We start from the raw sequence: 12,306 nt of genomic DNA on the forward strand, positions 1-12,306 counted from the left end.
CTCATAGTTGCCTATCAAGTTTTATGAAATTTATAATTGTCTTGCATAATTTTGTAGGTGAAATGTTTTGAATCTACTAAATCCAAAAACACCATTGCATGTTTAAAAGCAGGTTTGGAGGAAATGTTTGGTGCCATTATGTTAATTCCTTCAAAAGCTTCTGAAGTTTTGCAGGTATGTTTTTCTATTATTCTCAGTATTTTAAGGTATCTTTCTGATGATCTATCTAATCAGCAGGTTTTGGTTTTCTTTCTTTGCATTTATTCATTTTCTTTATAGAAAGACCCCTATCTCGGTTGCAAATGAGAACTATTTCGTTATCTTAGGTCCTTGAGGAGCAAATCGTGCTGCTTTGGTTTACCTCATTCATTTAGAAACAATTGAAAACCAAAGCAGTTTATGAAAGACACTATCTTCTTTTGTGCTTAGTCTTCACAGGTTTACCTGAAATGCGGCTGGCTTTCTAATGGTACTGATATCAAAGTATTTTTCATTCTTTATCTTCCATTTTGTAAGTCATCGTGCGAAGGAGAATTTTAGCGATATTCCGAATATGAACGTATAGAAAAGTTAAGCCACCCTAAGGTTCTTCGCCTTTTGGACATACGCCGTATTTATCGACCGCCAATAACTTCAAAATTGCCAGGAAACAACGATCCATCAGAGCCAACCGATTCCACCGTATTAGTTTATGCTGACGATCTCGCTGATCAAGTTCAAAAATTGTCCCCGTAACATTACAGCCTGTAGAGTTACCTGAGAATGGTCCGTCCTTTGTGCGTCGGCCAACAACTTAGTCGGGTCACGTAAGTCGTTGCAGGCATTCTGATTTCCCTGCACGTCATCACCGAATTCGAGAAGACGCTTATCAAGCTATGTGGAATGATTTTCACTGAGAGGTGCACCACAGCTAAACAATTCTATCATCTTTTCACGGTAATCAAAAGATGACGTTACATTATCCTTGTTGGGTCAAATATCTTAGTTTATTGTTGTCTAGGATGTAAGTCAATGCGGCCCTCATTAGCGCATCGCGTGAATTCCTCTCACTTCCATGCCTCTGAACAAATTCTGCTAAGTAAAAATGGCTATCACAACTCTTAGGCTGAGTTCGTCAATCACAGTGAAGATATGCTCAATAATATTGGGAAACCGTACACTTCTGGTGACGCTTCAAAATCTTATGCGTCTTTAAAAACGCCATCGCCATCATTAACAGGTATAACGCAAATGGGTTTTAAATTAAAACGATTGTAATTTTCAGAAAGATAAATATTTGTAGATATTGCGCAAAGTTGCCTAGTGATTGTTTCACACGCCGTATTCCTATTTGGAAATACGAACAGTAAGCGAGAATACGTTGACCCATCTGTATGGGACAAATGGTCCGAACTATTTCAGAGAAGTGATTGCAGCAGAGAAAATACGGTCGAACGTAGCGTATGTTTGCTCATTACAACTACTAATAAAGTCTCCAGTACGGCAAACTGTTTCAGGTCCATAACTTTTATCCCACCGAAAAGGAAAATCTTCAACTGGGGGAGAGGATTACAAAGCCAATTCGGAAGACGAAATTGTTCCGACAATTTGCCACGTCCGGCCACTACGAGAAAACACTAAATCGAAGACAGTAACGTACCAAATGCGCCTTCAAAGCCGCAGAAATGAGAGAGTAAGGAAGCGAAAAGAGCACGGGAGATTCTCTATTGGATGTCGGAGTATAGAACCCCTATACGATTGATGGCAACAATCAGAATGGTAATACGTCATAACAAGCTAGATCGCTTATTTAATAACAATGCTATTTCCATTTTGTCATACAGGAACGGGAGAAACGGTCGATGAAGGGTATAACTATAGCGATCTTCAAGCAATAGCTCTGCTGGCCAATGATAATGGAGCAGATTTTGACTGGTCTGAACCGGTAGTGGATCTTTCTGGACTAAAAGACTTTGTCTGTCGAGGAGACGCCGCAGAAGAAATCGAAGAACTCATTGACCAAAAAGAAAAACATTTAAAAGTCGAGAGGAGGAAAATTAGAAGGTCAGATAGACGCCGAAGAGCCTTATGAATAGTTCACAGATTTGCTTAGCATGAAAAACCGATGGAACGTTGATCTAACAAACAGTGATTTGGAAGGCAGACGAACAAAGAGATCCCTATTGTATCGCCTTTCCATCGTCGGATTATGGACCATCCAGACAATCTGGCAGAAGTTTCGGAAATGTGAAAAGCTCCCACGAAATCTCTGATACAACAACAGGCAAATCAAATCGACAACTGGCATCTAAGAGCCCAAATATTCTAGAGCTTATTCGCCTGTTGCTGGCACAGTGTACCACTGAAATTCATGACGAATGTGATCCAACTTCTGATCCCTCCACTGAACTCCCCCGCATAGTCCGTCCACTGCAAAAAGAAGAACCTGTATTAGGAACGGGAAAAATGTCAGTTCCTGGTTTAGATTTCTCCTTCAGTTTTGACGAACACGAGGTTTAGAAAGCAATCCGGGGCCATCTCCAAGCGTGATCCTACAGGCATTTACAATGTCCAGTGCCAATGATGGCATTAATTTAGTACGAATGGAAATGATTGGCTATTCGTTTTTAAAGTACTCCATCACAAATTATTTGTACTGCAAATATCGCAATATTCACGAGGAGAAAATCAGCCATCTGCTCTCGCGTCAGGTTTCTAATCTCCATCTTTATCAGTTGGGCAAGAAAACAGGCATGTACTCTTTTGGGCGAGTTACAAAAAGGACTCCAGGGTTTCCGACTTTTGGTTTCAGGTTTCCCGACACTTGGACATCTTTCCACCGACGTTTGGAGTCCAAACTTTGGACCAAACTATCAGTATATACAGTACCCGCCCTTAGTATCCGAACACCAAGGGTTTTTGGGGCTTTTTTACACGGTGTCTTATGGCGGTAGGGTCCCTAGCGCAAAGGCAAAAAAGGGTCAGTAATAATGACGATAAAAAAATAAAATTTTGTCCTGATGTTAATTAAATAATGGGCTATACAGCACTATTTTTTTAAATTTTTTATCTATAAGACTTTTTGACTTGCATGCTAGTCATATATTATCCGAACACCGCGTTGAGCTTATAGGATGTCTTATGACACTACCTCATTTTTTAGAAATTTTTTTTTAATACAAGGAAATGTTTTATAGACGTCGCAATTACATTAATCGATAGGATATTCATTAAACTATATCCCATTGTAGTAGTATAACTTAATATTAACTATTTTAGGAACGGGAATTTCTTTAAGTGAAGACGGTACTAAGTTTTTCCCGTCAAAAATAGTTTATCTTGTTCCTACTTGAGGCGCTGAACTCATTACGTTTTTTTCAGACAGCTAACACAGTTTTCTGTAAAATCAGGCGCATTTCTGTTTGCTTTTACGTAATGAGTTCAGCGCCTCAAGTGGGAACAAGATATTTTCCCCTCTGTTTGTTGCAAGTATTTGACAACTTGACTTGTCTTCTGGTATTATGCCAGAAACATCCCAATTCTGAAAGGTATTACTTTGTAGGTATCTTGGGTACGTCGGCGAGATTGGTATATTTGGAGTGCGGATTCTAAAGTATATTCAAGAGAAGAAAGGATTCGTGTTACTTCGGTGGACAATACCGAAAAAATTTCAAAGTTACTCATAAAATACATATGAAAAGACGACGAGGGTATCTATTAAATAAATAAAAACTTGATAAGTTTACCTCTGGCATCAGCACATAAACTCTTATAGTTTTATTCATACTTTTTTTCTATAATACAAATATTAATATCCATAAACCACCGATACATCATAGAAACACATCTCTATGGTAATTACATTAATTAAATACCCTATCTACTTGGCATTAGTATTGTTGCGGAATCGTCGACTAACCGACGATATCAACGCATAGCTTCCGTCTCAAAGGAAACAAAGGAAGAATTGAGGAAGACTGAGAGAAGAGTCAGTTAGTTCTAGGGTAGTGATGTGTTAAGTTCGGATGTTCAAAGGAGTCCCCAAAATCTTAAAGGTTAAAACTATGTACTGTTATTACTATTATTCTATTGTATTGTATTACTGTTCAGACCGTCCGGGTATTTATGTCGTTGGGACGGACGGTCTAGTGAATCATGTCGTGACTTGTAATTGTACAGATCGTCCGGGTATTTCTGTTGTTGGTACGGACGATCTGGGTATGTTTCTTGGTGGTACCTGTTCGTGGTACCGGAGACCAAGAGTAGGACGTTGGTAAAGACGTCCGACTATACTCGCCAATTGTTTCTAAGTTTATGTAATCTAGATATATCTGTTTAAGGACTTATATGCTAAGTAATAAAGACAAGTAATTAGGCTGGAATGTAACAGTATAAGTGAAAGAAATAAAAAAAATTATGTGTACCTTTATCGAGAGTCCATTTGTCGCTAGATCGGGAGTCCGTTTGTCGTTTTCATGGGAGTCCGTTTGACGCTTACAGTCCCAATCATCAAGTAAAAAATGCCCCAAGTCCTAATGTCGATGCACGGGAGTCCTCTTGTCGGAAAGTGTAGCGCTCGTTGAGTTCAGCAACAAGTTATTGTTGCGCCCAAACGTCAGGGACCAGTAGGCCGAACGTCGATTGGCAGATGTCCTTTCGTTGTGTATCAGTTGTCCAAGTGCCAGACCCTTAAGTCCTTTTGCCAAATAGCCCAAAAGACTCTATCCCAAGAAAACACTTTTTGGTGGATGCATGGTTGCATCGAAATTCAATCCGCACGGGAATTGGTTGCCACTTGGCTAAGTAATCCCAGATGCCTTGGAAAAAGGACTGATTTCATCCGCAATCCCATCGAAATTATTGTAATATGCGTGGATCTTCAGGTATTTTAACAAATTCACTTTAGTGGGCTGCCACGTTGTTACTCGTGAAAAAGAAATTGATTTCGTAAATGACACTCCAACAAGGTGGGGTAGGCAGTTATGACCTACTTCGATACTCGGATACTCGGTCTTGAGGATATATCATGGATATCATGAATGAATATCATGGGGATTTCTCAGCATGAAGGAAGTCCGCGTTTTGTGCAAGGTACCTTTCATTCTACTCTAATAATTACTGAAAACAGCGTTGAAACACAGCCGTTAAAAAAAAACAAAAAACAATATGACTTCCTCCTTTTCATTCTTTGATACACCAAAGTGCCAGTTAAATTGACCGCGTACACGCAACAATGGTACTTTTAAGTGTTACATTGCAGGCTCTTCCCTCGAGACGATGCAAAAATGCTACGCTGATTCTTGAGCAGCAAACGCTTGATCTACCCAAATGCGTAAACTGCGAACCTATAACGGAAGACCTCCGTTTGCCAATAAAAATGGCTAAAATCACACAAAGAGCAACGAAGACGTCTAAACAGCACCGAAAATAGCGAAAGACAGCTATATTATTCTAGATCAATTGCAGAGCTATAGTCGGCAAAGGGAGTAAATCAGGCAAGACGATCGGCAGAATGTTTTCGAAGCCATTATGAAGAGCAGAGCATCACTATATCGTCCTTCTTAACGCAGTTGGCCATAGGAATTAGAGTGCACGTACAATAGAGTTATGCGTCTTTTTATGTTTGAATTCCCGTGGCCAGAATGATTACAAGTTACGCGCCACAGATCGCATGTCAGTAGACCAGGATCGACGTGAAACATACGCTGACGTGGAGGACTTAAAAAACCTGATTTTCAACGTGACACCGGCCTTAATTTGTTCGCCGCATTCTCCTTTCGTCCCGGTTCCATGCAAAAGGAGAACAACAGTGTTAGCTTTTGGAACGCCCATTAGATTATGACGAGACCCAGTGATTACTACCCTCTTTTTTTATCGTCCATGCTGAGCTATGTGTTCCAACACATGAAAAGGCCTAAAACTGTTGATCTACACGTGTAGCGTGAGGAACAACCGCCCCTTGCGTGAACTTGTGGTTGCCTCGGGATCGATGAAAGAAATCAATGAAGGCCAAAGTTACGTGACCTACAACTTGATTAATTTTTTTTTTTACGGAGAAAATTCAAGACCGGGGGGGGGGGGGGTCCCTAGAAATCCGCTAGAACACAGATACTGGTCAAATGCTCACAGTGTTTTCCTCCACAGTAGGCAGACTTTTGGAGAAGAGTTTCCCTACCATAGGCTCTATGTCTGTAACTATGGACCAACTGGGAAATTGTTTGAATCCTCCAGTTTTCGCCCAAGGAGCCGCTGAATCTGCCTGTCCAGCTCCGACTTCAAACAACGACGGGTTGTGCGCTAGAAAATTGCACAACTTTTGAAAATTTGTTCCGCTATTTTTGAAATGATATAATGCTAAAACTATTTCTTATAGCAGCAAGCGCTTTTTACGGTTTAAAACATGGCGAAGGAAATTTTAGTGGGTTCAGTACACTGTGCACAAAATTCGGCTTGAGCTTAACGATTTTTAAGATCCTTACGAAAACAATCCTCTCATTGTTACGGTTTCCAATCTCTCTCATCTCTTAACCTAGGCCATCTGGGCAGTCTTCGACCTATAGGAAACAACATGATTTTTGTTGCAACACACATGAAACACAACATGCTCAACTGCTTTTTCAAACCGGATGCATAACTAGAGTCTAATGAAAAGTACATTGCGCTCAGAACTCACATCTAGCATTACAATCAGTCGCCTGTTGTAGCCTACTAAGCAAGCGTCCTCAGTCACATCCGCAGTCACGCCGCTCCCTTACCTGTGGAGCTTATTTCACTGCTAGTTTCGAAAATACAAAGTGCGTTTTACTTTTCGCAAATTAATTTATTTTTTCGAAAAAGAGCTAATTCTCAATTGAAACATTTTTGCGCAAAATATTTTCATGAAAATATTTGGCAATTAATCCATCTTTCCTTAAATAAAATTTCAGAGGAAATCATTTAATGAATTTTGTTTTATTTTTGTATGAGTAAAATCATCAGGGCATTGTGAAATTCAATGATGGAAGGTTAACCAGGTTGTATTAATATGGATTATTATTTGCGACTTGATGCAAGTTATGACGGTCTAACTGCTTTCGTATTGGATCTTCCACTTTTTCTTCTTTAAGATTCGCAAGTTCCAACAGTCAAGCCCAATAGTTAGACTGAATTTAATAGGTCGCAGCAGACAATGTAACCGGTAGTGGGATGATGGGCAAGAAGATTGCGGTTACTATCAGTTATCATAAAGTTATGATACCTAGTTGCACGTAGTAAACAACAATGGTTGTTTGTTTACATTAAATGCATTATTCCCAATGTTATTTATATTATTTTCTATCGTTTAAGAAAGATCACTGTCGTTTTAAGATACATTTAAAACATTTAAAATCCCTTAAATTTTGCGATTTTTTGGGATGAATGAACTGTGCACCACGACAATTTTAATTAAAACCCGGCAAGTTTTTATTATTTATTTTTTTTTTAAACATAAGCATTATTTTTAAAAATTTGTATTTCTTCCATCTAGTGTAATTATTTTTTTAAAAATTTATATATGTAATATATACAGTATAAAGTATATGTACTGTATATTTTTCCCAAATTGTCATAATAATATTGGTGAAAATTCAAGATAAGAAAACAAATGTGTGATAAGTTAAAAATTATTTGCGTCTCTGATTTCGTGGCCCCAAATCTTAATTAATTATTTTAATCATTTGCTAGTTTCAACCAACCTTCGGTCTACCGAAATACAAAAATATTGTCAAATAAATTTTTGACGTCGAGAACTTTGGTCGGCATCGATCAGTCAATGTTTTCCGCCGTTTTCCAACTTTCTTTTTCATTGATTCTATGTGATAATTCCGGATGTTTGAATTGCTGATATTCGATCCAAGTTTCTTATCTATTACTACTGAACTATTCAAATCCGAATGCACACATTTGGTTGACAACACGTTCTTGTAAAGCCACCTAATATAACGTTTGATTTTTATTATTGGATAAATGGATGATATGGCCTAGGATTTATCATCGGAGCAACAGTTGCCAATGCGTTTGGTTTCCGGTCGTTCATTGACAGCGAACGTCGATTAATCAAGGTATTTAAATAAGATCAGTCAAAGCATATAACAACCTCAGCTGAGACCTAGAATAATGAGGACTTAAATATTGTTTAAACTGAAGACGGATTTTCATGCGCAATGTATTGAACCCACTAAATTCCTTTGCCATGTTTTAAACCGTGAAAAACCCTGGCTGCTATAAAAATGGCTTCGGTGGTATATCATTTCAAAACTAGCCTAACAAATTTTAAAAAGTTGTGAATTTTCAAGCACACAATCCATCGTTGTTTGAAGTCGAAGCTGGACAGGCAGATCCAGCGGCTCCTTGGGCGTAAACTGGGGAATTGACATAATTTCCAGTCGGTCCATAGTTACAGACATAGAGCCTATTGTAGGGAAAATCTTCTCCAAAAGTCTGGCCACATCAAAGACAGGATCAGCGTCAAAGTTCAATTGCTTAAGAAGAAAAAATGCCTTACAGCAGTTGATTGATAGTAAGCCACTCCACAGCCTACGGTATAAGTAGTCGCCCATACAACTTGAGTGTAATGTCCAATAACAGCGGGTGGATTTGATCTATACCATGAGATATTATGAGAATTAACACTCCTACAGTAGAAAATGCTCGGTTTGGTATTTTCTTACGGAAAGCTTGTGACATAAGCAGGTGTCATGTCAAAAACTTCATTATACCAAGACGTAACAGCTGCAGGCCAATCAGAAGAGTCTAGCACGTCGGCAGAAGCCCCAGAAATGTAAATATTCTGACCCACTCGGAATCGGGCTATTGGTATATAAAAACCGTGTCAAATATCGAAATTAAATAGACTGATTCTGGACAAAGTATAGCGTATTTAACAATTTTACTTACGGACGTTACGGCACTTGTCGTGGTTAAATACGCACTGCTGGGCGTGCGTTTGCGCCATTACGGCCAATTCTTCATCCCAGATCTTAACAAAAAACAAACATTGAAGATATCATAACATTTCAAAGGCACTTAGAATATGTTTTTACGGTGAAAAATACAAGGAGTTTTTACATACCAATTGCCTTATGTTAGACGCCGATGGCTGAGGACCTGGAGTTCCGCTGGTCTCGAGACCCTTGGCAACTTTGCGCCGGTAATCGTTATGCGTCTGTAAAATGATGTCAATTTCTTCGGCGTTGACGCTCGATTTCGTTGGATACGATGGTAAACAAGCTGCTCCCCAGGTTAAATTCTATTTGTAACAAAATGAATATCATGAATTTATTATCATTACCATTGAATATCTTTAAGAGTATACCGAATATTTGCAGAGGGTATTTTCGGTAGGAACGCTGCACGTAGCAATGTTGCAGTATGCATTTTGAGCTGTGCGGCTCTTAGTTAGCTGCAACACCACCTGGGCCTCCTTTTCATACAAAAATGATTAATTAAGCATCAGAATGGTTAAAAACAAGTTTGAATATAAGCGAAAATGTACACATAGATTTTTTTTTCATGAAAAATACTTACTCCGCAAGCGGATAGGATGACGGTGATCACCAAGGATACAGCGAAAAGTTTCATTTCGACTAGAGTAGAACAAGCAAACAATGCTCTGTGTATATAAGCTGTTTCACACCTCATTATTTATACATTTATTTTTCCCGGATTGTAAGCGTATCACAAAATTTGGAACGCAAGTGTTTAATTCGAAACGGATCCAGCTGCATTTAGAACAGCACAAAGGTGTTGACTGAAACAAAGCTTGCGCTCCAATTAAAACTAGTGCACCTTAGAATACGAAAAACACAAAATAAGTGCAACAAACTTACTAGGGTGACGTGTTCGTCTGTAAAAAAACGGATCTAATGAAATCTAGGTCGTATTGCAATGTTAGCGTCCGGGTCGGGGGTTGACGAACGGAACTAGGTCACCACATGTTGGCACTTACGTGTTGAATAAATCCGTAGCGCGTGACATTTTTTTCGCCGTAGATCTCAATGAAAAGATCGTGATAAACGCAGCAGGCATATGTTGTTCCCTTTTTTTCTCTGTAAAAAAACAACGACAACAAACAAGCGGCAAAATGTTTCTGCGCTAAGTTGGAGTGTTGATACACGAGCTAGAATTGCGACACTGACTAAGGCAGTTGGGCTGTGATACGAAAGAAGTGGTTATTGGCTATCTCAACGTGAAGGAGCTCCTAGAAAAGAAGTTCCTCTTGTTAAGGAGAGCAGTTACGTTTGTTTGGGGAAAGATAACAATAATTGTTTATTCAACTGATGCACGTTATGACGGTCTAATTGCTTAAGTATGGGAATTAGCGCTTTAAGATTTGTAAGTTCTAACGGCTTAACCCAATAGGTAGACTAAATTTAATAGTCATAGCAGACAATGTAACTGGTCTGTAGTGATGGGCAAGAAGATGGCGGTTAGTATCAAGTCTCATAAAGTTATGAAAAGATTTGGCTAGTCAACTTGCAAATCATGCATGTATTCTGAATCAGCGTAAAAATTCAAATTTCAATTCAAATACCTACCTTTGTTGAGGTAGAGGTATATCTCTGCCTTTGTTCCTTCTTCCTACCAGAGCTCGGCAAGATTCTGAGACAAGGCTTACTAGCGGAAGCTACTGGCATGATACACGATTTGTTTTGTTTTTTCAGCTTCGTGTCCGTATCTTCTGACAGAAGGCCTATCTCAGGTTTTGCTTAATAAGAAATCGTATCCTGTGAACTTATCTCAACCCTCCTGTTTTCAGTTTTTGATATTTTGAAAATGTTTGTGATGTTCACACATCTCTTATCCGGTACCTGGTATATTCCTGAAATAAATTTTCCCATCTATTCCATAAAAGAATTGAATAAAATTGACCAAATCATACAAATATGATTGAACTAAATTTTTTATAATGGGATTTTTATATCTTCTTCTTTCATTATTTTTTCTGGAAATATGAATTTTAAAATACTGCTTATTTCATGTATATATTAAAACTTTTGTCTTGGTATACCAAACGTTCTCTTGGAATATAACGGCTAAAGCCGTTTTTTAAATCTAAGTATTTGTAAGTCATCCAACACATTTTTTAAAAGTTGTGCATTTTTCAAGCGCACAACCCGTCGTTGTTTGAAGTCGACGCTGGTCTAGCGGCTCCTTGTGCGTTAACTGGGAAACCAACATAATTTCCATAGTTACAGACATAGAGCCTAATGTAGGGAAACTCTTCGCCAAAATTCTGCCGACATCAAAGACAGGATCAGCGTCAACATTAAATTACTACTTAAGACAAGAAAATTTCTTACAGCAGTCGATTGATATATGCATCTCCACAGCCTTTAGTACAGGTGGAAGTCCATACAACTTGAATGTAATGGCCGATAAAAGCAGATGGGCTTTATCCACATCATCAGATATTATAAGAATTAACGCTCCCACAGTAAAAAATATGCGATTTGGTAAAATTGATGAAACCAAATTGGCATTTCTCTCTGCTTCGAGTTCTTTGATGTCTGTTAACTTGTGCGCAATTCGATATACAGTACAGCAAAGCTGAACGTCTCCCTGACGGCCATCTAAGAGTTACCGTTGACGCCATCGGGAAAGGGACTTTCAAAAGAAGAGGTCGGAATTATCGTTTAATTCGACGGTATTTAATTAGGAATGAAAATTAGCTGATAGGGCGTCAATGTTTTTACGTCAACGTGCAGTTTAACTGTTTAACGAATCGGAGCCGTCCACACAAAGCTTGTGTTAACAAGGCACTTGCTTGTGCATAGTCTGTCGCCAGAAAATAAAAGCACAGCAATTGCTTTGCTTTATGGTAAGGACCATCGCTCACAAATGGAAGTAGTGTTGGCTATACTTTGTCACTTGCACATCGTTAGGGCGAAATAATTTCTTTTGCATCACAATATAATGTCTGTAAATAACGAAAGTAAGTGTACTGTAATTTAACTGTGTCAGCACTTGAATCTGCTGTATTGTGCGTCAAAATCGAAAATACACTGCGTCCGAAATTGTACAAACTGTTTTGTTCGTTTTTCGTTTTTTTTTTGTCTTTTGGTTAACCAAAAGTTATTTTTATTGTAAATAATTAAATTTAGCAATAATAATTTTTTTTCTATTTCAACAGAATTCTCGCAGCTAACATATCTGATACCTGGTGATCTTCAAATTACCATATTGCACCAAAATAAATGGCAGCTACGTCACTTGCGCTTAAACATCGGAACACAGGACGGCAGGGTTGTTTTTCCAAGGCCCGTTTTTTAGCTTCGTATTGATGAAGCCGAGTGGAAATTTTTGGCT

At 38.6% G+C, this 12,306-nt stretch overlaps 1 protein-coding gene and 1 long non-coding RNA gene across 2 annotated transcripts; one reads left to right on the plus strand and one right to left on the minus strand.

Annotated features, from left to right (window-relative positions):
* Nucleotides 1-290: 290 nt before the first annotated feature.
* On the plus strand, nt 291-3,023 carry LOC130693873 (uncharacterized). Its single transcript, XR_009001777.2, has 5 exons — nt 291-936; nt 1,001-1,219; nt 1,283-1,440; nt 1,497-1,758; nt 1,824-3,023. It is a non-coding gene; the product is annotated as an uncharacterized LOC130693873 (long non-coding RNA).
* Nucleotides 3,024-8,150: 5,127 nt separating this feature from the next.
* LOC130693684 (venom allergen 3 homolog) lies at nt 8,151-9,653 on the minus strand. Its single transcript, XM_057516871.1, has 7 exons — nt 9,526-9,653; nt 9,314-9,421; nt 9,071-9,247; nt 8,896-8,977; nt 8,670-8,808; nt 8,504-8,600; nt 8,151-8,439 (listed from the first exon to the last, which is right to left on the minus strand). Exons 1-7 carry the CDS (start codon nt 9,637-9,639, stop codon nt 8,290-8,292), a joined length of 867 nt encoding a protein of 288 aa, XP_057372854.1. The 5' UTR covers nt 9,640-9,653; the 3' UTR covers nt 8,151-8,289.
* Between the last annotated feature and the right edge of the window lie 2,653 nt (nt 9,654-12,306).

Source organism: Daphnia carinata, chromosome 3, assembly GCF_022539665.2.
Source record: "Daphnia carinata strain CSIRO-1 chromosome 3, CSIRO_AGI_Dcar_HiC_V3, whole genome shotgun sequence".
NCBI classification, from domain to species: domain Eukaryota; kingdom Metazoa; phylum Arthropoda; class Branchiopoda; order Diplostraca; family Daphniidae; genus Daphnia; species Daphnia carinata.